The sequence below is a fragment of the Callorhinus ursinus genome, unplaced genomic scaffold, assembly GCF_003265705.2.
Source record: "Callorhinus ursinus isolate GAN/ISIS: 27379988/994484 unplaced genomic scaffold, GSC_fseal_2.0 scaffold10, whole genome shotgun sequence".
NCBI lineage: Eukaryota > Metazoa > Chordata > Mammalia > Carnivora > Otariidae > Callorhinus > Callorhinus ursinus.
In genome coordinates, this window is record NW_027397072.1 from 70,039,471 (window position 1) to 70,063,679 (window position 24,209).

General features: G+C 36.9%; 1 protein-coding gene across 22 annotated transcripts in view; it reads left to right on the top strand.

Annotated features, from left to right (window-relative positions):
• Window positions 1-24,209, top strand: part of NRXN1 (neurexin 1) — a 1,133,502-nt gene that overhangs the window by 249,089 nt on the left and 860,204 nt on the right. For 2 of the 22 annotated variants that reach the window (XM_073897732.1, XM_073897735.1), the window contains one exon: window positions 13,839-13,986. The exons of the other annotated variants lie outside the window; for them this stretch is intronic. In XM_073897732.1, coding sequence (XP_073753833.1) covers window positions 13,839-13,897 — 59 coding nt within the window. In that variant the 3' untranslated portion in view covers window positions 13,898-13,986. Of the gene's footprint in view, window positions 1-13,838; window positions 13,987-24,209 lie in introns of those variants that run through there. 22 annotated transcript variants of the gene reach the window in all.

A 24,209-nucleotide genomic window follows, 5' to 3' on the forward strand; every position in this document is an offset into this window, starting at 1 on the left:
CTGAAAATTTGTCTCAGAAAAATTGAATTTGGTGGAAACTTTAACAACAATTATAACAAAAGCCTCACAATGCCAGAATATTATTAATGAAAAATTTTGACATAGATAAAACTGATTAGTGACTCAGGTATTTTTTTATAAAAAAAGTATTTCTATTACATAGAAAATAATTGATAACAGTAATTTTAGTTAAGGAATAAGGGAGATTTAAAAATTGGAAATTTTGGAGAAAATTCATCAATTAATTTAGTTTAATAAAGTCATTCAAGAAAATTCTTTGTAAATTCTGATGGTATGCTTGCATGCATTTAAAAAAGTAAAAATATCTTTGAAGTCAATAAAAGCAATGGGTCAAAGTAAAATGGTTAAAATGACAAGGTTAAAACTGAAGGGCTGTCTGGGTGGCTTAGTCCTAGGCATCTAACTCTTGATTTTGGCTCAGGTCATGATCTCAGGGTTGTGGGATTGAGCCCTGCATAGGGCTCTCTGCTGGGTGTGGAGCCTGCTTAAGCGCTGTGAATTGTGCAAGACTGTTGAATCACAGATCTGTACTTCTGAAACAAATAACGCAACATATTTTAAGAAAAAAGAAAAAGAAGAAGATAACAGGAGAGGAAGAAAAGGGGAGTATGTCAGAGGGGGAGACAAACCATGAGAGTTGATGGACTCTGAAAAACAAACTGAGGGTTCTAGAGGGGAGGGGGGGAGGGGGATGGGTTATCCTGGTGATGGGTATTGAGGAGGGCACGTTCTGCATGGAGCACTGGGTGTTATGAACAAACAATGAATCATGGAACACTGCATCAAAAACTAATGATGTAATATATGGTGATTAACATAACAATAAAAAAAAGATTCTATCTCTCCTTCTCTCTCTGCCCCTCCTCTCTCTCTCTCTCTCTGCCTCTCTAAAACAAACAACCAACCAAACCAAACAGTCTGTATTCCAACTTAGAGGTCAAAGACTCTAGAGTCATAAAACAGTGACTTTTGACTTTTTGCGCGATTATGATCCTTCAACATACGTTTTGTGAAACCACTTCTGTTATTCATTTCCACATATTACATACACAGGATATTTTAAGTTTAATTAAATTTAAATAAATTTTTTGAAATTCTCGTGTGTGTGTGTATCTTGAAGTGTCACATATTTAGAGTTGGGAATTGATCTCAACAAGTATTTCCTAAACAAATACCATATGCTGAACACATCCTCCCAGTGCACCTCCGATTTCAGTGCTTTTGCTAGATAGTTTTCAGACACTCTCTCTCTCTCTCTCTCTCTCTCTTTGCTTTTTGGCTCATTCTTCCTCTCCTGACCCCCTAAAAAAGCAGGTATTTCTTCAGGTCAGTGTGACTTTCAACTTTGCCATCATTATAGGAATAAAATCATTCCCTTTCCTTCAAATATAAATGCAAGAACTACTTCTTTTATTTTATTTTTTATTGTTATGTTAATCACCATACATTACATCATTAGTTTTGGATGTAGTGTTCCATGATTCATTGTTTGTACATAACACCCAGTGCTCCACACAGAATGTGCCCTCTTTAATACCCATCACCAGGCTAACCCATCCCCCCACCCTCTCCCCTCTAGAACCCTCAGTTTGTTTTTCAGAGTCCATCGTCTCTCATGGTTCATCTCCCCCTCCGACTTACTCCCCTTCATTCTTCCCCTCCTGCTATCCTCTTCTTTTTATTTTTCCTTAACATATATTGCATTATTTGTTTCAGAAGTACAGATCTGTGATTCAACAGTCTTGCACAATTCACAGCGCTCACCATAGCACATACCCCCCCCAGTGTCTATCACCCAGCCACCCCATCCCTCCCACCCCCACCACTCCAGGAACCCTCAGTTTGTTTCCTGAGATTAAGAATTCCTCATATCAGTGAGGTCATATGATACATGTCTTTCTCTGATTGACTTATTTCATTCAGCATAACTCCCTCCAGTTCCATCCACATCATTGCAAATGGCAAGCTCTCATTCCTTTTTATGGCTGTATGATATTCCATTGTGTATATATACCACATCTTCTTTATCCCCATTCATCTGTTGATGGACATCTTGGCTTTTTCCACAATTTGGCTATTGTGGACATTGCTGCTATAAACATTGGGGAGCACGTACCCCTTCGGATCCCTACATTTGTATCTTTGGGATAAATACCCAGTAGTGCAATTGCTGGATCGTATGGTAGCTCTATTTTCAACTGTTTGAGGAACCTCCGTACTGTTTTCCGGAGTGGCTGCACCAGCTTGCATTCCCACCAACAGTGTAGGAGGGTTCCCCTTTCTCCGCATCCCCACCAACATCTGTTGTTTCCTGACTTGTTAATTTTAGCCATTCTGACTGGTGTGAGGTGGTATCTCATTGAGGTTTTGATTTGGATTTCCCTGATGCTGAGCGATGTTGAGTACTTTTTTCATGTATCTGTTGGCTATTTGGATGTCTTCTTTGCAGAAATGTCTTTTCGTGTCTTCTGCCCATTTCTTGATTGGATTTTTTGTTCTTTGGGTGTTGAGTTTGATAAGTTCTTTATAGATTTTGGATACTAGCCCTTTATCTGATATGTCATTTGCAAATATTTTCTCCCATTCTGTAGGTTGTCTTTTGATTTTGTGGACTGTTTCTTTTGCTATGCAAAAGCCTTTTATTTTGATGAAATCCCAATAGTTCATTTTTGCTCTTGCTTCCCTTGCCTTTGGTGATGTTTCTAGGAAGAAGTTGCTGCGGCTGAGGTCGAAGAGGTTGCTGCCTGTGTTCTCTTTTAGGATTTTGATGGACTCCTGTCTCACGTTTAGGTCTTTCAACCATTTGGAGTCTATTTTTGTGTGTGGTGTAAGGAAATGGTCCAGTTTCATTCTTCTGCATGTTGCTTCCAATTTTCCCAACATCATTTGTTGAAGAAACTGTCTTTTTTCCTTTGGACATTCTTTCCTGCTTTGTCAAAGATTAGTTGACCATAGAGTTGAGCAAGAACTACTTCTTACAGGAATCCAAACATAGCACAATATTTTGGTGAAGCTTAATATACCTTCTTGAAACAAAGTACAAAATAACTCATTTATTTACCAAATAAACCTATTTTGAGCATCACCCTGCTGCATATATCAATGACTAGGGGAGATTCATCTATATTAATCTTTTCTAGGCCCACAAAAAAAAAGTTACTGAGAGATATAAATAGATAAAATTGTACCAATATGTCTAGATATATTCTACTGGAAAAGAAATAAAATTAGTAAATTTTCAGCACTTGCTTCCAGCAACTAAACTACCACTGTAGAAAATGCTTCTTGAATTATTTCATCAAGATCTTCTAATCTTCTGATATTGTAGGTTAAAATTTGAATTTGTTTAATATTTAAACATTCTTTTTTAATGACTTTGTAAGCTATTATTCAAAAGAGAGCTGATTTAGACTGTTGTAATTTTACTGCATTTGAGGCCCCAAATTAACCTTGTTGTAATATCTGATATGGCTTCACTAGTTTGTACGGAAATATCAATCAGTACATGGCTTCAGTGGACTTTATTTTGTAGGGAAAATGTGTTCCTCATTTAGGTTTGCCTCCTAAATTATTACAGTTTTCTTGGTACAGTGTTAACGTGCTGAGTCAGAGAGTTTCAGCAGCCCAAATGATGGGTGGTTCAGAAAATAAGCCCTGGATCAGAGATACACATATAAAGTTATCACTCCTTTTTCATGTGGTGCTGAAACTCAATTGCTTGTCTGAATTATTTGTAAGTCCTCTTAAGACTTGAAAAAAGCACATTTAAGAAGCAGTACCTGGTTAAGAAAGGTAGAAGTGTATTCCATTTATACAAAGAGGTTTTCAAATAAAATATGCTTTTTTGACTTATGGAGGAAAATATTGGTTTGGAATATTATTTAATGGTCTAAATTTTCCAAGTCACAACAACTAAGTTCACAAGTGTTTTCACTGCTATTGGAGTCTTCTAAGAGGTTAGTTAAATACAGCATTTTTTTTTTCTTCCCAAGTTCTTTTTATTACTCCTTTCTCTAAGTAAACTTTTTATTGGGTGATTATTTCCCAAAAGACTAGAGTTTGTTTTATTTCTTAGTAAATATTTTGTAGAATAATAAGATATATCTATTTTTAAAAAATGCACAATTTCCACCAGCCTCCTTCAAATAAATAACAAATATCAAGGAAATATTTAAATCGTTGAGTTCTTCTATGGACAAAGGAACCTGATTTAAGTATTTATGGACAAGGAAACTGTTCTCTTAGCTTACACTGGGAACTTTTGGACATTTTTACAGAGAATGGTTTATCTGAGAACGATCATTTTCTCTGGCAAAAGCTTACAGCCAAGGTAAATTTGAACTACTAGAAGCTAGCATTTATGTGGTGCCTAAGATGTACCAGGGCTATGAGGTACCCTCGGTATTGTTTACTTTTGAGGATAGATAACTCTTTGTTGAGGGGGTTATTCTGTGCCTTTAAAGTGTTTAACAGGCCTCTACTCACTATATGCCAGTTGGAACCCATTCCCTTCTTATGACAACCAAATATGTTATCAGATATTTTTAAATGTCTCCTGCAGGACAAAATCTCTCCTGAATGAGAATCACAGTCTAACTAAATCTAGAGATTGTTGTGTCATTACCACATTACTAATATCATGTCCATGACATGAAAATGGTAAGAAAAAAATCCGCAGCCTTAAGTTTTCATGTACCAATAAATCAAAGTATGAACCAACCAGGCAGGAAAAAAAAAACTGAAAAAACAAAAACATATGGATTAATGATATGGTTATAAAATTAAAATAAAAATTCTGATCATTAATGTAAAATAACCATGACATTTGGCCCTTAGATCTGATCAGTAACTTTTATTTTATTTTTTTTTAATTTTATTTTTAAGTAATCTCCATACCCAACATGGGGCTCGAACTCACAACCCCAAGATCAAGAGTGTTATGCTTTACCAACTGAAACAGCAAGGCACAACCTGATCAGCAACTTTTAAATACAAATGTCTTAGCACCTCCAGAGAAATTCCTTAACACTCAGAGAGTTCCTCTGTTACTTCATTTGTGTGAAATCACATGGGGAAAGCCAGGTTTTTTAACAAGTACTGACAAAGTGTGGAATTTTCTTATGGCCCTCAGAGAGTTAATCTTCTATTAGCCTTCTAGATCTTAGAGAGAGAGACAGACAGACAGAGAGAGGAAACTTTGACCATCCTTTCAAGACCTCTCCTAGTATTCTACTATTTATGATACCTACATCATCTTTGTGTCCAGGTCTTTATTCCAAAATTGCTTATGTTCAGAACTCAGTGACACATCAAACAGGAGAGGATAGTTAAGAGATTTCTTAATTCATGGGCTTGGGCAAACCAGGTTATTAAAGAAGCATAGAAATTAATTTTAGGAAGTTCTCTTTCTTTATCAATAGTGGCCATTTTAAGAGAGCTTAAACATGCTAAAAATGGTTTCTTGCACCACATCTTCTAGATGTGGTGCAGACAGGCTCACAACATACCAAGCTTATTTAACATTTCTTCCATATAGTTCCCTCATCAATAGGATAATAGCAGCAGCCACTGAGAAAGCGAAAGCAGCATATTTTAGAGCTGATTTCCTCCAGATTTGGCTGGTGGCTTTGGTTGTAGTGCTAATTAGATATCTTTTGAACTTTCAGTCATCTAGTGATGGAACACTGCTTTGCTTGGTAGCCCCTGACTCACTATAATTTTGTGCTAACCACATTTATTACACACTGATTGTGAGCCAGTCATCCTAGCAGGCATTGTCATGAATAAGGAACTATGTATATAGTAAATAATATAATAATATAATTAGGGCTGTATATCATAGGCATGCACAAAGGTATAATTTATTAAGTAATGTACCAAGGAGTATCTTAAAAGTAAGTACATAAGTACTGAATGGTTCAAGATGGAGGGGAGATTTTTTTATTAGGTCAGATGTATCAGAGATGGTTTCATGGCCAAGGTGAATGTAGAGTTCAAAGAGATCATAGTGATAGAATGGTAGAGTAAACAACATAAACAAAAACATAAAATCATACAAAGAAGAGAGAGAGAGAGAGAGAGACGGGGGGGAAGAAGAAGGAGGAGGAGGAAGGAAGGGGTAGGGAATGAGGGAAGGAAAGAAGGAAGGAAGAAAAAGAAGGAAGGGAGGGAGGGGAGAAGGAAGGGAAAGAAGAGAGAAGAGGGGAGGGGAGCAGAGGAACAAAATGCAGTCATTCAGATGGAAGAGGAGTGTTCTGAGTTTCCTAATGAGGAAAGAGACTGATAACATAAAAGTAGTAGAGAGAAATAAACTAATGCCTCTAACACAGTGGGTAAGAGTACATCTAGATTACTGTGTCATGATGAAAATTGGCTTTTTCAAAGTGTGGTCCCCAGATCAATAGCAACAGCACCACTTGAGACCTCACTAGAACTGCAAATTCTAGGGCACCCCACACCTACTTAAACAAGACCTCCAGGGTGGTTCGGTTGGTTAAGCTTCCAGTTAAGTGTCTGCCTGTGGCTCAGGTCATGATCTCAGGGTCCTGGGATCGAACCCCCGCTTGAGGCTCCCTGCTCAGTGGGGAGCCTGCTTCTCCCTCTCCCTCTGCCTGCCGCTCCCCATGCTTATGCTCTCTCTCTTGCTATCTCTCTCTCCCTCTCTTTGTGTGTCAAATAAATAAATAAAATCTTTAAAAAAAAATAAGACCTCCAAGTGATTCTGATGCTGTCTCAAGTTTGGGAACCACTGATCAACAGTGTAGAATGAATTTGAAAATACTAGAGGTCCCATTTGGAAGGACACTGAGTTTCCTAAACTGATATAAATCCAAACTAAGCAAATAGTTAATAAAATTCTTTGAGGATAAAAATAACAGGAGATAGGTATGGAAATATAAATAAGGATGGATTTGTGAGGTTTTAAAGAAATTGCTTTTTAGGGTTTGACACCTAAGTGGATCATTCATAAAACTGATTGGATGAGGTTGATGAGCAAATTGTTGTCTAATTATATTGCTGTAAGAATCTGAAAAAGGTTTTCAGGCATAATATTGAATATAAACAAAAGGTTTTTTTAAAAAAATTCCTCGTCTTCTGCTATTATACCATATTACCCATCCATAAAGTTGATGTAGATGGGTAATTATGTATAGGTAATATATTGCACATTTGGCAGTGTTTCCTTTGCATTTCTTTTAAAAATACGTATTCTTTATTTAAATACACTGACATAGATGAGATCTTGCCTCACATTTTCATGCTGCTGTTCTAGGAAAGTAAATTATGCTGTGATAAAAAATAAGTAATTGCTTCTTGTGTTTAATTGATTTTTTTATAGAAATTACAATGCAGATTTGATTAAAGGAAGATAGTGCATTACCTACGGTTGGTTCACAAGACACATAATGGTATGAAAGAGTGCCACCCAGTACAGAAATTATACCATCATTTTGCCTGAATGTGTTGAGTGGGAGATATTTAGAATTCTTTATGACTTATAAACACTGCAGAATGTTTCTTTTCCCATCTAAAGCAGGATGATAGGGACATCTATTTCACAGCCATAACATGTCCTGACTGTTAAATTGTAGAAGCCTTTTAGGGAGAAATAACTAATGGCAGACTTTAAATAAGAAAGAGTATTGTGAATCTGATGCTGACAAATGATGTGCCTTGTAACAAGGTCACTCCTGAAGTTTGCTAGTTAGGCTGTTTGAGTCAGATGTATCAAAGAAACATGAAAAGTGCCTATAACCAGACCAAACAAACAAGCAAAAAGGATGAGATTCTGGTTTCTGCTTTACTGCAAGATTTCACAACCTTGGAACTATTGACATTCTGGGCTGGTTAATTCTTTGTTATAGGGATGGGCCCAGGTGTAGGATGTTTAGCAATATCCCTGTGTCTTTCTACCAGATACTAGAAGTAAGATCACAACCTCCTCCCACAAGCTGTGACAACCAAAAATGTCTGCAGGCATTGTTCCATGTCTCCAGTGACTCAAAATTGCCCCTAGGTGGGAAACATTGCTTGATTTCCTTGAAATAAAAGCTTAAGCTGTAAAATGTTGCTAATTCAAACAGACAAGCGAACAACGACAACAACAAATAAACCTGTTGCATGTAAATCATCTTGGATAATTCTGCTGCTCAGTCTCAGGGCCTTTTTGCGGTTCCATATTCTTTTATGCATTCTTCTTTCTAACTTGTCCAAAAGTCCAAGAATACAGTGTATTTTCCTCTCATTCAGTGAGTACCCTCATCCAGTGGTCCTTTAAGTTCTATTTTGTTTATCTTCTGGTATGAAGCAGGGAAGTCTCTTCAGCTGCCTCTTCTTTTATATCTTTGAAAGAACAAACTCCTTTGAATTTAAAAGGTGTTATGCTAATTCCCATGATAATAAAATCAGGGAATAAACAAGGGGCCATTATGAAGGTTTTCAGAATTTTTTGGAGGTTTTAGTGTAGTGGTTTCTGAGGAGTGAAAGCCCTACTAACTTTGGATCTCTGCTTTCATATGAAGGATTACCTCATACAACTCAGACCCCTTTCTTACCATTAGTGAAGCAAAGATGGCCCTGCTGTCCCCCACTGAACATGAAGATGTCAAAACTGAGAAATAATCATCTTAACTCAATAGACATACTTCATTGATGACCACACAACTGAGATATAAGCTCTCTGTCTTATAGAGACATGATTTCTTTCTCTGGACATTCCCATACCATTGATAATCATGCACTTTTATTTGTACTATTAACTATTATGGGCTTTCATCAAGCATTAATCTTAAGGAGTTTATTTTTGTTGGTTTTTACACTATTATTTTATTATAAATAGATGTTAGACCTCAAAATGTTGATATTTCTTCTCTATAAAAATCACATCAACTTCTCAGAATGTATTTTTATCATATTATTTACCCTTAGTAGAGGGAAATATTTCTCATTAATAGATGCCAATGTTTAACTTGTCTTCCTACCCAAGGAGAGCTCAGCTCAATATCTGGTGGTTGGTAGACTGTCATTTAATGTGAAATGTATAGTAGAAAGAGGGTCAACATTTGAACTATGGTAGCAAGACACAAATACCAGTTTTCCTGCTTACAGCTTAGGTGACTTTGGGTAAGTCATTTAACTTTTTTATGCTTTAATTTCTTCTTATTTAAAATTGGTATTGTATCTAGAATTGTTGAGAAATTTTAATTTTGTGATTTATGTTCATTAAATGGAATGTTCTCTTTATAAAATATATTTTTATTTCATTTGATTCTTAGCTAACCATTGACCCTATTTTTGTGATACAAGTCTCTACTCTCAGTATATTTGCAGAGTTCATACCTATTTTTCTATTAATAATATTTCAAGAAACATATTTCTCAGGTGAGACCTAACCTCTCTTTACACACTCAGCTATCACCAATGTCATCCTTTCTCATGTTTATGTTAGAGAGGATGCAAATGTATCTATTTTATTAGCAAAGAACTGAAAGACAAAATCATCATGGTATTATAATACCAGATAGAATAGTTAAAGCCCACTTAGTTATTCCTCCAGTTTTTAATCTCCACTGTCCTAGGCATAGAAGATAAAATGGTGAACAAGATAGACATGATCCTTGCCTCACAGGCTGAGAATCTTGTGGAAAAGATAGAAAATTAAACAAAGATTGAAGATAAAGTTTTTTTTAATTATTTTTCTTCTATCACTCAATTAGTGATCATGTTCAAGATCTATGTTCAACTTCTTTACTTTGTAATTACTTTCCATTCTTCCAAACTTCAGTTTTCTCACACATAATTCTAATTTTACATATATCTCCAGAGAGATTATGTCTTGCCCAGATTCACACAGCTAATTAGTTGTAGAGACCCTAATGTTCTTCCAAAGAACTATACTTGGAATGGGACTGGAATTTATATATTTGAGAAATTTTTCTGTCTCTTTAGTTTTTAGTGCTTTCTGCACCCCCCATTTAATTATTTATAATGCCCACCCACATCTCAGTTGTGACAGGACTGTGTTTTCAGAGCACATTTTAAACCTATGTGGAACAGAAACAACAGAAATGTTTGCTTCTGACCCTTCTGTTTCAATTAATACAAGCAGATCTAAAGACACACGGAAATTGCAATTTGTTATAAAGCATATAATTCTAATTTTTGAGCAAACAGTATTTATTAACAAAGGTCTTAATTTTGAAATAACTTCTGAATTAACACAGTCTGAGGAGTATAATTGGGGTTGTGCAGGTTGACTATACTGCGTAGAATTTTTTTTTTCCAAAATACCTTCTGAATAGATAAGGATTCAATTCATCACTGAGCTGTTCTTAGCAAAGAGTCTTCGGTGGCCTCCAATGTGCACTTGGCAAACTTAGGAGTGCACACCGAGGACCAAACGGAAGGGAAAACCCCAAAGCGAGAGGAGAATCTGGGCGAGAAGATGAATCCATATGCATCCTTTGGAAGCCAGATGAGCAGATGGTGCTGTTGACCTTCTGTTATGAGAGTTGAGAAGCCTAGCCATTACTCTCCCTGTGACGGAAGACCACATCTTTCCTGCATGGCAGAGAGCGGTACAGGCAAAGCTAGGATTTTTTGTAGCAAAAAGTTTGGAATCTGCTCTAGTATTTAGACTGTTTCTATCCCACAGGAATTTCTCCTATTTCCGATTCCACTGTTAGTATTTACATCCCCATTTAGCTGTGAACTGCAGAATCTAGCTCTCCAAAGCTTTCCTCTTAGTACATGCCTTGCTTTTGAGAGTTGTTTTTGCTTGAACCCATTTTGGTTGCATTTACTACTGAAAGAAGTAGCAACATAAATCGAGTTTCAGTTACTGTTTTTCTCTTTAATCTGTTGAGTTTTTATCATTTTTAGAAAAATTACTCCAAACAGGAAAGCTCAAAAATTAGGAACCAGTATATATTTTATTCTATGAGTTTGTTCTCAAGAAACAATGAAGTCATTTTTCATAGTGGGTAATGTATTAACTCCTTGAAATAGCATATCTCTAATGTTTTTGGGTTTATTTTTATTTATGTAGAGGAGAATGAGTGGCCAGGAATTGGGATGTTTAGGGGATCCAAATCCAGAGAGGAAATGCCCACTAAAAAACAAACTTCAAGTGCTGTAAGAGATCATCATCTCTACTGAGTTATTAAAGCAGCTTCCAATTCCAAATATCACTAAGTTTCTTTGGGTTGAGATTAGATTCCCAAGAGAGGATGAACAGAGTGGGTAAGAACTGAATGGGTGGTGTTTCATAATTTGGAAGCCATGGGACAAGGTGGGCCTGGTTTCTGTCTGAGAATGATGAGGGGTGAATAAAGTTAAAAGCAGTTAATCCAATTGTTTGGTCAACATGGCAGGAAATACCAAAGGACCAGGTTTATGTAAGTTTTAAGAGGCCAGCACGCATGTCATTACCAGTAACAGAGATGCAGGTAACAATGGGTTGAAAAAGGATTTATTCCTGCTTTGGCTTGTAAAGCTATTCATTCTCTTTAAGGAACATAATTTGGAAAACCTAGGACTCAGGATGTTTCGGCCCATCCAAACTAGGAGCAGGGGAAATGTAATGTTCTAAAATGATCCTTCTTCATCTCACCACGTGTAGTAAAGTCGAAGTGTGATTGCTTTAACTATTCTGTAAATTAGTATTTCAGGTGAATGGCAGTTTTCTTCACTACTTTCCCTATGTACCAATTCTTTTAGAAAATAATTACTTCTTTTTACCTAAACTGGTTGGCTGTGGCTTTGATTCTGAATTATCTGCTGTCCATAGTTTACCTTCTTCTTCCCATATTCAGTGTGTTTATTTGTATGCAAAACTTCCATTCATTAACATTGCCGCCCACTGTCTCAGAAAGGCACTGCTGTTATTTTCAGTTTTATTTCAATTTCGGGATTATTTATTTTAGATCATTCTTTCCTGCTGTAGCATGAAGCAATATTTTAATTTCATTGTCAAAAGATGAAAGACGTAGGAGTTAGTTACAGTTGTGATTGCCCTGTAGCTGAGACTGAATGGAGCTGGAATCTATTTAAACCTGCATTGTGCTTGCAAGATGAAACTTCAATGAGTCTTTGCTAAACCCTCTCATTTCATGGTTGCATTTAATAGAAAGAAGCGTTTTTAGATGTCACAGCCATGTTCTATTTATTTGCCTTTTCTTGCCTGTATGTGGAGGAGATGGAAGCCAGGAATCAGGTTTTGGGTCCAAGCAGTTAGGTATAGAAAGATGTGTCTATCAGGCGCCTGGGTGGCTCAGTTGGTTAAGCAACTGCCTTCGGTTCAGGTCATGATCCTGGAGTCCTGGGATCGAGTCCCGCATCAGGCTCCCCGCTCAGCGGGGAGTCTGCTTCTCCCTCTGACCCTCTTCCCTCTCGTACTCTCTATCTCTCATTCTCTCTCTCTCAAATAAATAAATAAAATCTTTAAAAAAAAAAAAAGAAAGATGTGTCTATCTGTGTTAATGTAGGAAAATGTGAAAATGTATAAAAGATATAAAATTATGATTTAAAACTTCAGCCATTCTGGAATGATGAAATAAAAAAAAAAAAAACAATTTTAGCCCACATACCTTACAGAAGCTATCCCTTTGCCTGTAATGTTCTTTTTCTCCTCCATCCCATTCCCCACCCTTGAATTTATACTTCTCCACTCCCTACACCTTTCTATCTCCCTATTATCCATCAAGGAGTTATCTTTTATGTTAACACCTTTGTTGAAAAAGTTTCCATGACCACTCAAGCCTTTAATTACCTTTATTACAGTGCTTATGTGGTAATTGCTGAGTTTACTTGTCTATTTTATCCTTGTACATTGTAGTCTCCTTATAGATAGGATGCATATTAGCCACACAATGGAAACTACCATGTGTACCATCACTGTTAGGTTGAAATTTCTATCTTATTCTCAGAGCTGGATTTGAGGAGCCATTGTCAAATGGTGTGTGTCCTTGTCCTTGTGTGTTGTGCTCGCTCTCTCACCCACCGCATACACACACTCATACACATCTTGTCAGTAGCAGATATCTTGGAAACAAGAGCCTGTGGTATAAGCCACCCAAAGCTGATGACCTTGTCCTTATCCACTGGCGTCAGACTTGTATGAACATGTTTTGTGTGGAATTGTTATATGACATCGATGCACTCTAGACGGAAAGCTCTTGGCAAATAGTGTGTAAAGAGTGGGGAAGGCAGTGATGCAGATAAGATAAAATACGCGAATGAAAAAACAATATTTACTTCCTCGTATTTGGGAGCACAAGACATTTTGAGATCTTCATCTCTACAAACTCACGGTAGATTAGTATACAGAAATGTTCAAGGCACTTTCATCTGCATTATGTCATTCAATCCCGTGACGTCCCTGAGAAGTGGCAAGATCTCCATTCTTAGATGACAGAACTGAAAATCATGGACTCAGAATGCTTTGGGGCAGATCACGAGTGCCAAAGGCACTCCTCGTCCTCCACTTCACAAATGCCCTTACTCAGGGAAAACAATTAAATCATGGTGTGGTCAGGAAGAAAATGACTTGACTTTAAATTACTTGGTAAATTAGGGTAGAGATTTTTTGTTTTCTTACTTTGTGTTTTCCTAAAGAAATGTACCAGAAATCCACAGGAGAGATATTTGGATACACTAAGAGATATTTCAGAGTATTATTGGAATATCTGGTCAAAATGATGGAAATACACAATGATTCTCTTCATAAAGCTCTCCAAAGATGGAGACAGCAACATTTCTTTTGACATCTCTTCTCAGTTTTATTAAGATAACTCCCCCTCTCTTCTTATTTTCCACAGATGTTTTCCCAATGGTGAGAAGAATAATGTTAAAACAGCAACAGTACCTACAGCTGTAAACGCATTCATCTTTGCACATCACGCTTCCTGCACTGGTAGCGAAGCCCATTCTGTCACCTTTAATCAAAAGCACACAAACAAAAACAAATGAAGACATTTCCATTTCTTCTATGATTTTAGCCTGGTGTCCTATTTCGCTGTTCTGCCTTTAAGCAGATTGACTTCCCTAATTTGAGGGAAGGTTGGTTTACCATAATTTGTAATTCTTACATAGACATTAATCAGTATAATTAAAATATGATAGCATCTGGATGTTAAAAGCACAGGTGGAATGTGTTAATGTGGAAGACAAAAGGAGGGAATCTGCCACAGAAATTCTCTGTTTCACACAGACACGCGTGCATGCGCACGCACACACACACAGATATGCCTCAGATCAAAATGGAAATTATTTTTAAGCAGGCAGAAGAATAATCTAGTTGCCATTTCCTCTACAAGGACTGTCTAAATCCTATAATCTTACTTGTCTTCAGCTTGATGGGGCTATAATGGCACAGAGGTAAAGGAAAGATCATTATTCTTCATTTGTTCCATTTATGAAATTCTGTCCGAAAACCCAGGCACCATGTTGGCAGGTGCTGAAAAAAAAGTACGCTCAGAGCTTTCCTTTATTTCTTTTCTCAAAATCGGTAGGTATTTAGAATGTGGATGAAGCCTTTTATAGCCTGGCATTTAAACTGAGCCAGTTTGTTATAGAGGTGAATAAACACAGATTTTGTGGTGTCAAAGAGGCCTCCTTCATTGAGAGCCACCCACATGCCACACTTTCTGTGTTGCATAGAGGCTCTTGTTATGTGCATACATGTTATTTTTAATATTATAAACAGGGCTGCTAAAATAAAACGTTTGTATTTTTTACAAAATCTTTGTATTACTAACATCACATCCCAAGACTTCTTGAGTCAGTGTGTAGTCACTATTTCCGTTCTGCTCATCCTGATGTGAACTCTTCCTCCTACTCTTTATTTGGCAGTCTGGGAGCATGAGTGCAAGGGCCTGCTCCAACTGACTCCGGAGAAACGTAGGGGCATAGCTGTTTCACCACACTGGGAATCAAGTCGTAAAAGAAACAGATCCAGTCACAACTCTAGAATAGTCTCTTCTGAAACAAATGTCCATCACTCTTTGTGCTAGAACTCCCTTATACAAGAAACTCATGGGGCTACTCTCATGCTTTGAAGCTAACGAATGAAAGCTTTCCCTACTCTACTAGCCTTTCTACCTCAACGTTTCTGCTTGTTAAGGACTTTGTTTACCTCCCTACTTTTTCTTACTGTCTTCTCCCTGCCTTTTTTTTTTTTTTTTTTTTTTTTAGTTTTCACATCTTCCAACAAAATGCTCTGCATTAGTCTGCTCTGGCTACCATAACAAAATACCACAGACTAGGTGCCTTAAACAACAGAATTGATTTTTATCCCAGTTCTGGAGGCAGAAAGTCCAAGATCAAGAAGTCCAAGATCAAGGTGCCCATCGGGGTTAGTTTCTGTTGAGACTTCTTTCTCTGACTCAAAGACAGCTGCCTTCTTGCTGTGTGCTCATTTCCTCTGTGTGTGTGCAGAGGGAGGAAGAGAGAGAGGAAGAGGGGGAAATGGGGGGAGGGGGATAGTGGGCTCTTTGATGCTATTGCCTCTTCTTATAAGAACACCCGTGTGTTCAATTACTCTCCCCACACCTTATGACCTCATTTAAACTTAATTACCTCTTTAAAGACTCTATCTCCAGCTATAGTCACATCAGAGGTTAGGACTTCAGCATATGAATTTGTGAGGCACAGGATTTGGTCTTAAACACCCTCTGATAGGTGTCTCTTTCATGTGTCCCAGGAGAGAGGATCTCAACATGCATAGTGTCCCCATGATGGGCCCTCCTGTTCTCACTACTATAGCCCTTGCCAAGGCCCTCATCATGTCTTTTGGACCCTATATCATTAACCCGCTAATGTGTTCCCTGCATATGACCTTAACTCCATTCCATCCTTCACAAGCTTACCTAAAAACAAATATTATTTTGCCACACTCAACCCTTAAGCCTTTTGATGATTCCTGATTACCTACAGGTTAAATTTCAAGCTTTGTGGTAACATACATGGTCTTCCATGATCTCTTTATCATAACCTATCTCAAGCCTTATCCCCTACCACTACTTGCCCCATGCTTTAAATCTTAGTGATTATAAATTGCTGTGCTTTTTCATACTCATCATGCTTTTCCATGCCTCAGTTTTCTCTACCTGGAACTGCTTCCACATTCTTCTTCTCCAGGATCACTCCTATGCATACATAGTATCCACTACTGTCTCCTTCAAGTAATTTTTTTTCCCAGAAATTCAGGAATCAAGTAACCCTTCTCTCTGCTCCCAAAGGAGCCTGTGCTCATTTGTATCCTAGTATTTATGATGGTATGTAAAATCATTTGTTTCTGCATCTGACTTTTTGACTAAAATGTAACAAAGAGTTAATTTCTTCAATGTCAGGGTCTATTTGTGATTCATTACTTAGCACAATGCCTGATAAACTGTATATTTACAAATAATATATTTGTTGAAGAAACCTGAAGATTGAAGAAATCAATCTGATTAGTCATTCTCTCTTTCCCTCCCCCCACACTGACAAACACACACACACACACACACACACACACACACACACACTCCCTCTCCCCAACATACACTCTCTATCTCTCTGATACATACACACAAATGCTTGACTAATGCTACTTCCACAGTATTACTTAGATGTCATTTTCTAGGATTTTACCAGATTTGAGATCTCAGTAGGAGATCTGCTCGACCTGATTGTGTGAAGCTTTGAATATCTGTTACATGTACCTTTGAGAAAGTGGAAAGTAATCTTTAAATATGGGGCAGGGCAAATGGTGGATGCAGAGTTAAGAACAAGGAACAGAATAGGTTTACTACCAGTTTGCTTTCCTGTATGAATAGGTGATAATAGATACACTGTCCACAAACAATAGCTACTTAGTCCTATAATTCCTGTCAAAGGATAAGCCAAGTAAAGAGATATGAAAATGTCTTTGGGAGACTGGTGGTTCAGCATAAGTTATTCCTACCCTTGGAAAGAAGTACCATGGTTATGTGTGAAGAACAATAAACTATTATGTATATTATGAAGTGATTTATGTAGCTAATGTGTTAGAGAGAAAAATGTTCTAAATAACAGCTCACTGTGAATAGTGGTTACAGTGTGGAAAAGAAGGCAGGGAATGTTCAAATAGAACTTGTGACATCCCTTTCCCCCATAGATTTGTAACTGCACCTGTGATTGATCTGGAGGAGTCCAAGAATCAGAGTGTCCCGTACAAAATAAAAAGAACAGACTGATCTCTGATTTTGTTTAATTCTCCTAGGATATGGGCTTAGCCAGGAGTACAGCTGAATAGTTTAAAAAAATCATAGACTGAGAGCTTAAGAAATCCCCAGTAGGTGCCAAAATTAACAGAAGGATCCCCTGCAACCAAGAGCATCAGCTCTATCACCAATTTAAGAGCATCCCTATGCTGGCTGAGAACCAGGAGATGAGACTATTCTTTATTTGATAGTTGGGTTGGCTGAGAATTATGTCAGTGGTTTGTAATGTAGGCTTTAGGGGAATAAGCACTTGGCTGGAATTCAGGGTCAGCAGAGGCAGTATAATATAATGAAAAAAAAAAATAATGTCAGGATTCAAGTCCTGGATCCATTGTTTACTACCTGCAATATCTTGAGCAAATCAGAAAATTTCTCCATAATTCAGTTTCTTCATCTGTAAAATGGGCATGATAATAATAATAGAATAGGGTGATGGTGGAGGGGAAGCAAATCCCTTCCACATCTCTAAAGCACAAGTCTCAGAAACAGGATAGGACTTTCACAAATGTTTACATTAGTTTGTGCAAATTGTGTTTTTTCCCCCTCATAATTATTCAGTGGCTTTGCCTTTTCAATAGCCAGTATTTATTAGTTAGTTCCCCTCTTTGTTCACCACCTTTTCTTCAACTATAGCCTTTTCCCTCTACTTCAGAATCTTCAGAAAAGGGCCAGAGTGACTGGTATCAGATTTAAAAGAACCAACTATTATTCAGGGAGGAATAATGATTAAATACTGGAGAGGAGGACCACAGAGCCTTCTGTACCCCAGAAACATTTTAGGACTCTTTTCCTGTGCTTCCAAAGTTGTTACGTATATCTGAATAGTATGTTATAGAGTTATGTTAATGTTAACTCTACAAGTTAATTTTTGTTAATGTTTGTGGCTCTTTGTTAGCATCATACACAAAAGTGTAGAAATAAAAGAAGTTCTCCTAGACAATACAACCAACCTAAAGAAACTCAGCATCCTTTTCTTAATGTTTTTCTTCTTTCAGTTTTAGAAATAGCCCATGATATGAGTGGAACCAATTTCTTATTGGAGTTAGTTTTGTAAAGCTTCTTTTATTTAGTAGCTACCCTCCAAATCAAGAAAAGAAGATTTTTTTAGTTGATTGTACACAGGGAGCAAAAGAGCAGAAGAGAATATGTCTACTTAATGACCTCATTTTAGGTAGTAATAATAGAATAATGGTGACCAACATTATTGAGTATTTTCTAGGTATCAGACACTGTCAAAAGCAATATATATAAATATATATATCCCTTAATTCAGGCAAGCATTTCACCAGCTCTATGAGATTGAAGTTAATATCCATCAGTAACCCATTTTTACAGCAGAAGGAACTTAACCAAGTAACTTAATCAAGTACAATGAGCCAGATTTGAACTGAGGTAGTCTGGTCCTTAGCACACCCTCTTAACTAATATGCTAAAAAATGTATAAAGAACGGCATCAGGGAAATCCAAATCAAAACCTCAATGAGATACCACCTCAAACCAGTCAGAATGGCTAAAATTAACAAGTCAGGAAATGACAGATGTTGGCGGGGATGTGGAGAAAGGGGAACCCTCCTACACTGTTGGTGGGAATGCAAGCTGGTGTAGCCACTCTGGAAAACAGTATGGAGGTTCCTCAAACAGTTGAAAATAGAGCTACCATACAATTCAGCAATTGCACTACTGGGTATTTACCCCAAAGATACAAATGTAGGGATCCAAAGGGGTACGTGCACCCCAATGTTTATAGCAGCAATGTCCACAACAGCCAAACTGTGGAAAGAGCCAAGATGTCCATCGACAGATGAATGGATAAAGAAGATGTGGTATATATACACAATGGAATATTATGTAGCCATCAAAAGGAATGAGATCTTGCCATTTGCAACGACATGGATGGAACTGGAGGGTGTTATGCTGAGTGAAATAAGTCAATCAGAGAAAGACATGTATCATATGACCTCACTGATATGAGGAATTCTTAATCTCAGGAAGCAAACTGAGTGTCGCTGGAGTGGTGGGGGGTGGGAGGGAGGGGGTGGCTGGGTGACAGGCATTGGGGAGGGTATGTGCTATGGTGAGCACTGTGAATTGTGCAAGACGGTTGAATCACAGATCTGTACTTCTGAAACAAATAATGCAACATATGTTAAGAAAAAAGAAAAAGAAGAAGATAGCAGGAGGGGAAGAATGAAGGGGAGTAAGTCAGAGGGGGGGACAAACCATGAGAGACGATGGACTCTGAAAAACAAACTGAGGGTTCCAGAGGGGAGGAGGGTGGGGGGATGGGTTAGCCTGGTGATGGGTATTAAAGAGGGCACATTCTGCGTGGAGCACTGGGTGTTATGCACAAACAATGAATCATGGAACACTACATCAAAAACTAATGATGTAATATATGGTGATTAACATAACAATAAAAAATTTAAAAAATAAAAAATGTATAAAGAATTTTAGATTAATTTGTCTTCCAATCATGTTAGGCGTCTTCTAATCATCATCTTAACATTTAAAGAAGCCTACAGAGTTTCTCTATAGAGAATTGTTTTATAAAGTAAAAATTCACTGTCTCTTTAGCTTTTTGCAAAGTCCAGTTTTCAGAAATCAGTTTAACCAGGACCTACCCCTCATTTATTTTCTTTATGCTGATGCATTACTGTTGTGATGGTACACAGTTGGGGCTAGGTCAGGAACAAAGTTGAAGGCTGAATGCCCCTGATTCACTCTCCTTCCTTCGGCTGCAAAAATTTTTATTCTCTTTCTGCATATTCAGGAAAAAGTGTTTGGAGACAGTTTTCCATAAATCCTTTGCACTTCTGTATCTCTTGCATAGCAAGATACTGACTGCCCTTTTTTTCCTCCAGACTATCATTTCAAGAATGTTTTATCATGAATGTTCTTGGAACATAGATTATATTTATGGGTTTCCCTCCATGCACACATATTGTCCAGTAGGATAAAGATGATATTTTCTTTGGAGTAAAAGGCAGGCACGTTTACTGCCCATTATAAATGATTGGTGCTTACTAAGCTCAGAGTTCCCCTCCTTGAGCATAACCTTCTGCATGTGTGGGTGCCATCTAGCATTCTTTGCACTCCTCTATGGAAAATAGGGATCACAGAACCAGCACAAAAATACTGATACCCTGGCTACTGTTTTTGCTGCAGGTAATGAACTGGTCTTCATCTCTGATCTAGGACTCTACAGTCTCTTCTACCAGCATTTATGAAACTAAAGCAGGTTAACTTGTTAGCTTTCAAGTTGGGTAAAATCTCAGGGCCTTGATAGTCTTTGACACTAAGTATGCATAAAATCCTGAATCCAAGCATATTTCCAAGGGTAATATGAGCTGGATATTACAAGTGGTGAAGTAGAAGAAACCCACAGAATGGTCACAGGAAAATTAAAGATGTGAAAACACCCAAAGTGGACTTACTACATTCAGTGGAAGATGAGTCATATCACACACACACACACAATTAATGCGTTGTAAAATGTTCAACTCTGTATTCAACAAAAACCCCAAACAAAAATTAAGAAAATAAATAAAATGTTATTTTATTGAATATTGATAATGAATGGGAATAGGAAAAGTCTTTAAAATTCATATCCAACATTTAAGAAAATATAAATAGAGCAAGGCTAACCCTCGATGGTGGTATGAAAATTAGAATAATTCTTTTGGAGGGCAGTTTTCAAACAGCCTAGTTATTGTAATTTTAAAATTAGTTAAATAAATAATCAGAGGTTTACATAATGATTTATCTAAAAAGATGATCATGGGGCGTTATTCACACAAGAAATAAGAGTAACCTGAATATGTAATAATAAAAACTAATAAAATAAACTAATGGACAACCCACATAATAGTATACCAGGGAGCCAGAGAGTGTTTAATGCTGTGTATATTCAGCTATAGTGGTAAGTGAAGGCAGCACATTACAGAGCAATATGTATATAATGTTTGTATTTTTTGTTATAAATTTTATATGCATTTAAAGACAATATTTTTCACCATAAAATTTTAATTTATCTTCTTTTTATTGTGATATAATTGACATAGAATATTGTATTAGTTTCAAGTGTATGCTGTGTTGATTTGACACATTTATATATTGGAATTTGACAACCACTGTAGCATTAGTTAACACCTCTATCATGTCTCATAATTATCATTTTGTGTTGAAAACAATTAAGACCTAGACTCTTGGAAACTTTGTTTATAATGTTGTTAACTGTAATCACTATGCTATGCATTAGACCTTCAGATGTAATCTTGAAGGACATACATCACAGTGTACACAGCTACCGGTGGTAGGATTATATGTGATCTTCACCCTGTGTGCTTGCATTTTTTTAAATTTCTAAAACCATGTATTGCATGCAAAATAAAATGTTAACATTTTTAATCTATAGGGACTCTATATACTATTTGCCAGTTTAAAAGGACTTTATTTTTTTCAATTTATGTTATCCATGTCACCTGTTGTCATTCATGAACATGAGCACTTTACACAAATATGCGCAAATGTAAGAGGTAGGGAATCTGTGGCAGGATGTTCTTGAAACACTTTGGACTTCTCAATGTTGAGTATATCCATCTTTCAAGTTTTTGTCTTCGCTGATATTTCTCCTGCTAAGATCCCTGGAATCATTTAGTTATTTCAAATGTCATCTTCTTTATTGCTTTTATTTAAACCTTTCAAAATATCTTGCCGCCTTTCTTTTGTTAATTCCAGCAGCCTTTGGTGTTTATCTCTTGTCTCACCAAGGTTCTACCTGAAAATAGAATTAGTTGTGTGCCATTATTATGCCCCATATTCTATTATCAAGCCATGTGTTTCTTGAAATTAGGCGGAACTCATAATCTAGGACAACACCTTAGCACAGTTGCAGACTATTAAAAAACAATTACTAAATTATAACAGAATTCTGCTTTTACAAATTAGAGGGAAAAGTCTTTCCTAATTGATCTCTTTTCTTTTTGTTTTAAAAACATTGGGCTTGGTGAATTTCATTTTCTTTTCATTTTGTCCTTTGAATGAAGAGAGGCAGACACACCTGTAATGATTCATTGTTTTTACACCTTCAGTCCCGGTGGAATCAGACATGATTGTCAGCAGCACCTGCTTCTGATGCTGCTAAATGTGCCTGAGGAGTTTGGTGACTGATTGTATCTCAGAAGCTCATCAGGTGTAAAAAAAAAAAAAAATGAGATGACTAAAAACTACTGTCTCCTCTCCAATTATGTTATTAATGACATAGTACCTAAGTCCTGCTCAGAGACCTGCTGCAAGATTGTCAGAAAAATGAAGATGATAGTATTATCTAATATTTGTGTTAAATTGTCTACATTTTAAAGCATTTTTACATTCAGGCTTTTATCCTTGTAGTAAACCAGAGGTCCGTAGAGCAACTTTATTACCCCTTTTTAACAACTAGAGACACTAGACTCAGAATTTGTTTGACCTCTCCCAGACCTAATTCTCAGTCCAATATATTTTCTTTATTTCATCAGGCTGTTTTCTGACCCTTGAGGATTCATATTGGTTAGAACTTAGCCTTTTCAGATATTTAGATACTATGCAATGTTTTCTTTTGTATTTTCCTTAATAAGAATGTCAAATATTTGACATTTTTTCCTTTAAAATATTCTTCTGATGTTCATGTAATGCCAGACAACCAGATACAGATTGGAATGCTTTTGTTCTACAGTCCTTGGCTTCCGAAATAGCTTACAGAAGCTTTACAGTAGTAAAGTAACCAGTGGTAGTCAACATGGACTGGGCCTCAGAGCAATCCTGCTTGTTAAATGTTATCAGGAACTTGTCTACCAATCTGTAAAGCTTTCCCAAATCAAAGCTCTGTCTTGCAAAAGGTTCCCTTACTAGCCTGGTATGTTCATAGTAAACTAATCTCAAAATGTTTGCTTTTAGGCACTTGACCATGAAAACTTGTATACCATAAGTATTTTTGCTTGATTTTCTTTCATTTAAGACACGTACCCATTTTCTAAAAGAAATTAGAGGTAATACGACAAAAAGGCATTTTACCTCTTGGAGGCTTTCCAGTTAATTTTAGCAATATATAATCCAATAAGAATAGCTGGATCTTTACTCCCTGTATTTAGAAAGTAAATATTCATCATAAGAGAATATGTGCATCGTTTGAAACGGTTACCTTTGTCTGCGAGCATGCAGATGACCTCCTAACGGTGAAAGCCAGTTCTCATGGGAGAAAATTGGCAGATTTTCTTAGGCAGATACAAGAAATAAATGGTCACTTAAGTGTACTGCAATCGAAGATTTATGCGCTTTATGACCTGGCATTAGCTTGTGTCCTCTTTCCTTGCGTGTAAGTAGTAATGGTGGTCACTGGCCCTGGGGGCTGAAGAATATTGGATTCTGATACTGTAATGTGGCAGAACTACAGTTTCAGAGGAAAATGTGTGCGGGAGTCATAACTGCAAGTGGCCTGGGGACTTGTGGATGTGGCTCCATACTAATGAAATATGAGCTTCACTTGAATTTTCTTACTGTTTTAAATGAAATTTCTGTTGGCATGAGTAGTTACTTGTGTGTGTGTTTCCATGTTGGGTTTGGTAAAAAGTGTTTCTGTCCAGTCATTTATATGCAGGAATGTTTAGTCAAATGAAGTTCCCACTGGTGGCTTAAAAGCTTGATACAGCACTTTAAAAATCATGAATGTTCTAAAACAATGAATCAGAGATTAGCATAAAAATTCCTCCCTTTGTCCATTCTTGGCATTACTAACAAATCCTGAACCCATATCAAATTAAGGAGGGCACCTGTTTTGATGAGCCCTGGGTGTTATACACAACTAATGAATCTCTGAACACTACATCAAAAGCTAATGATGTACTATATGCTGGCTAACTGAACATAATAAAAAAATAAATACTAAAAACATTTCTGTTAAAATGATAA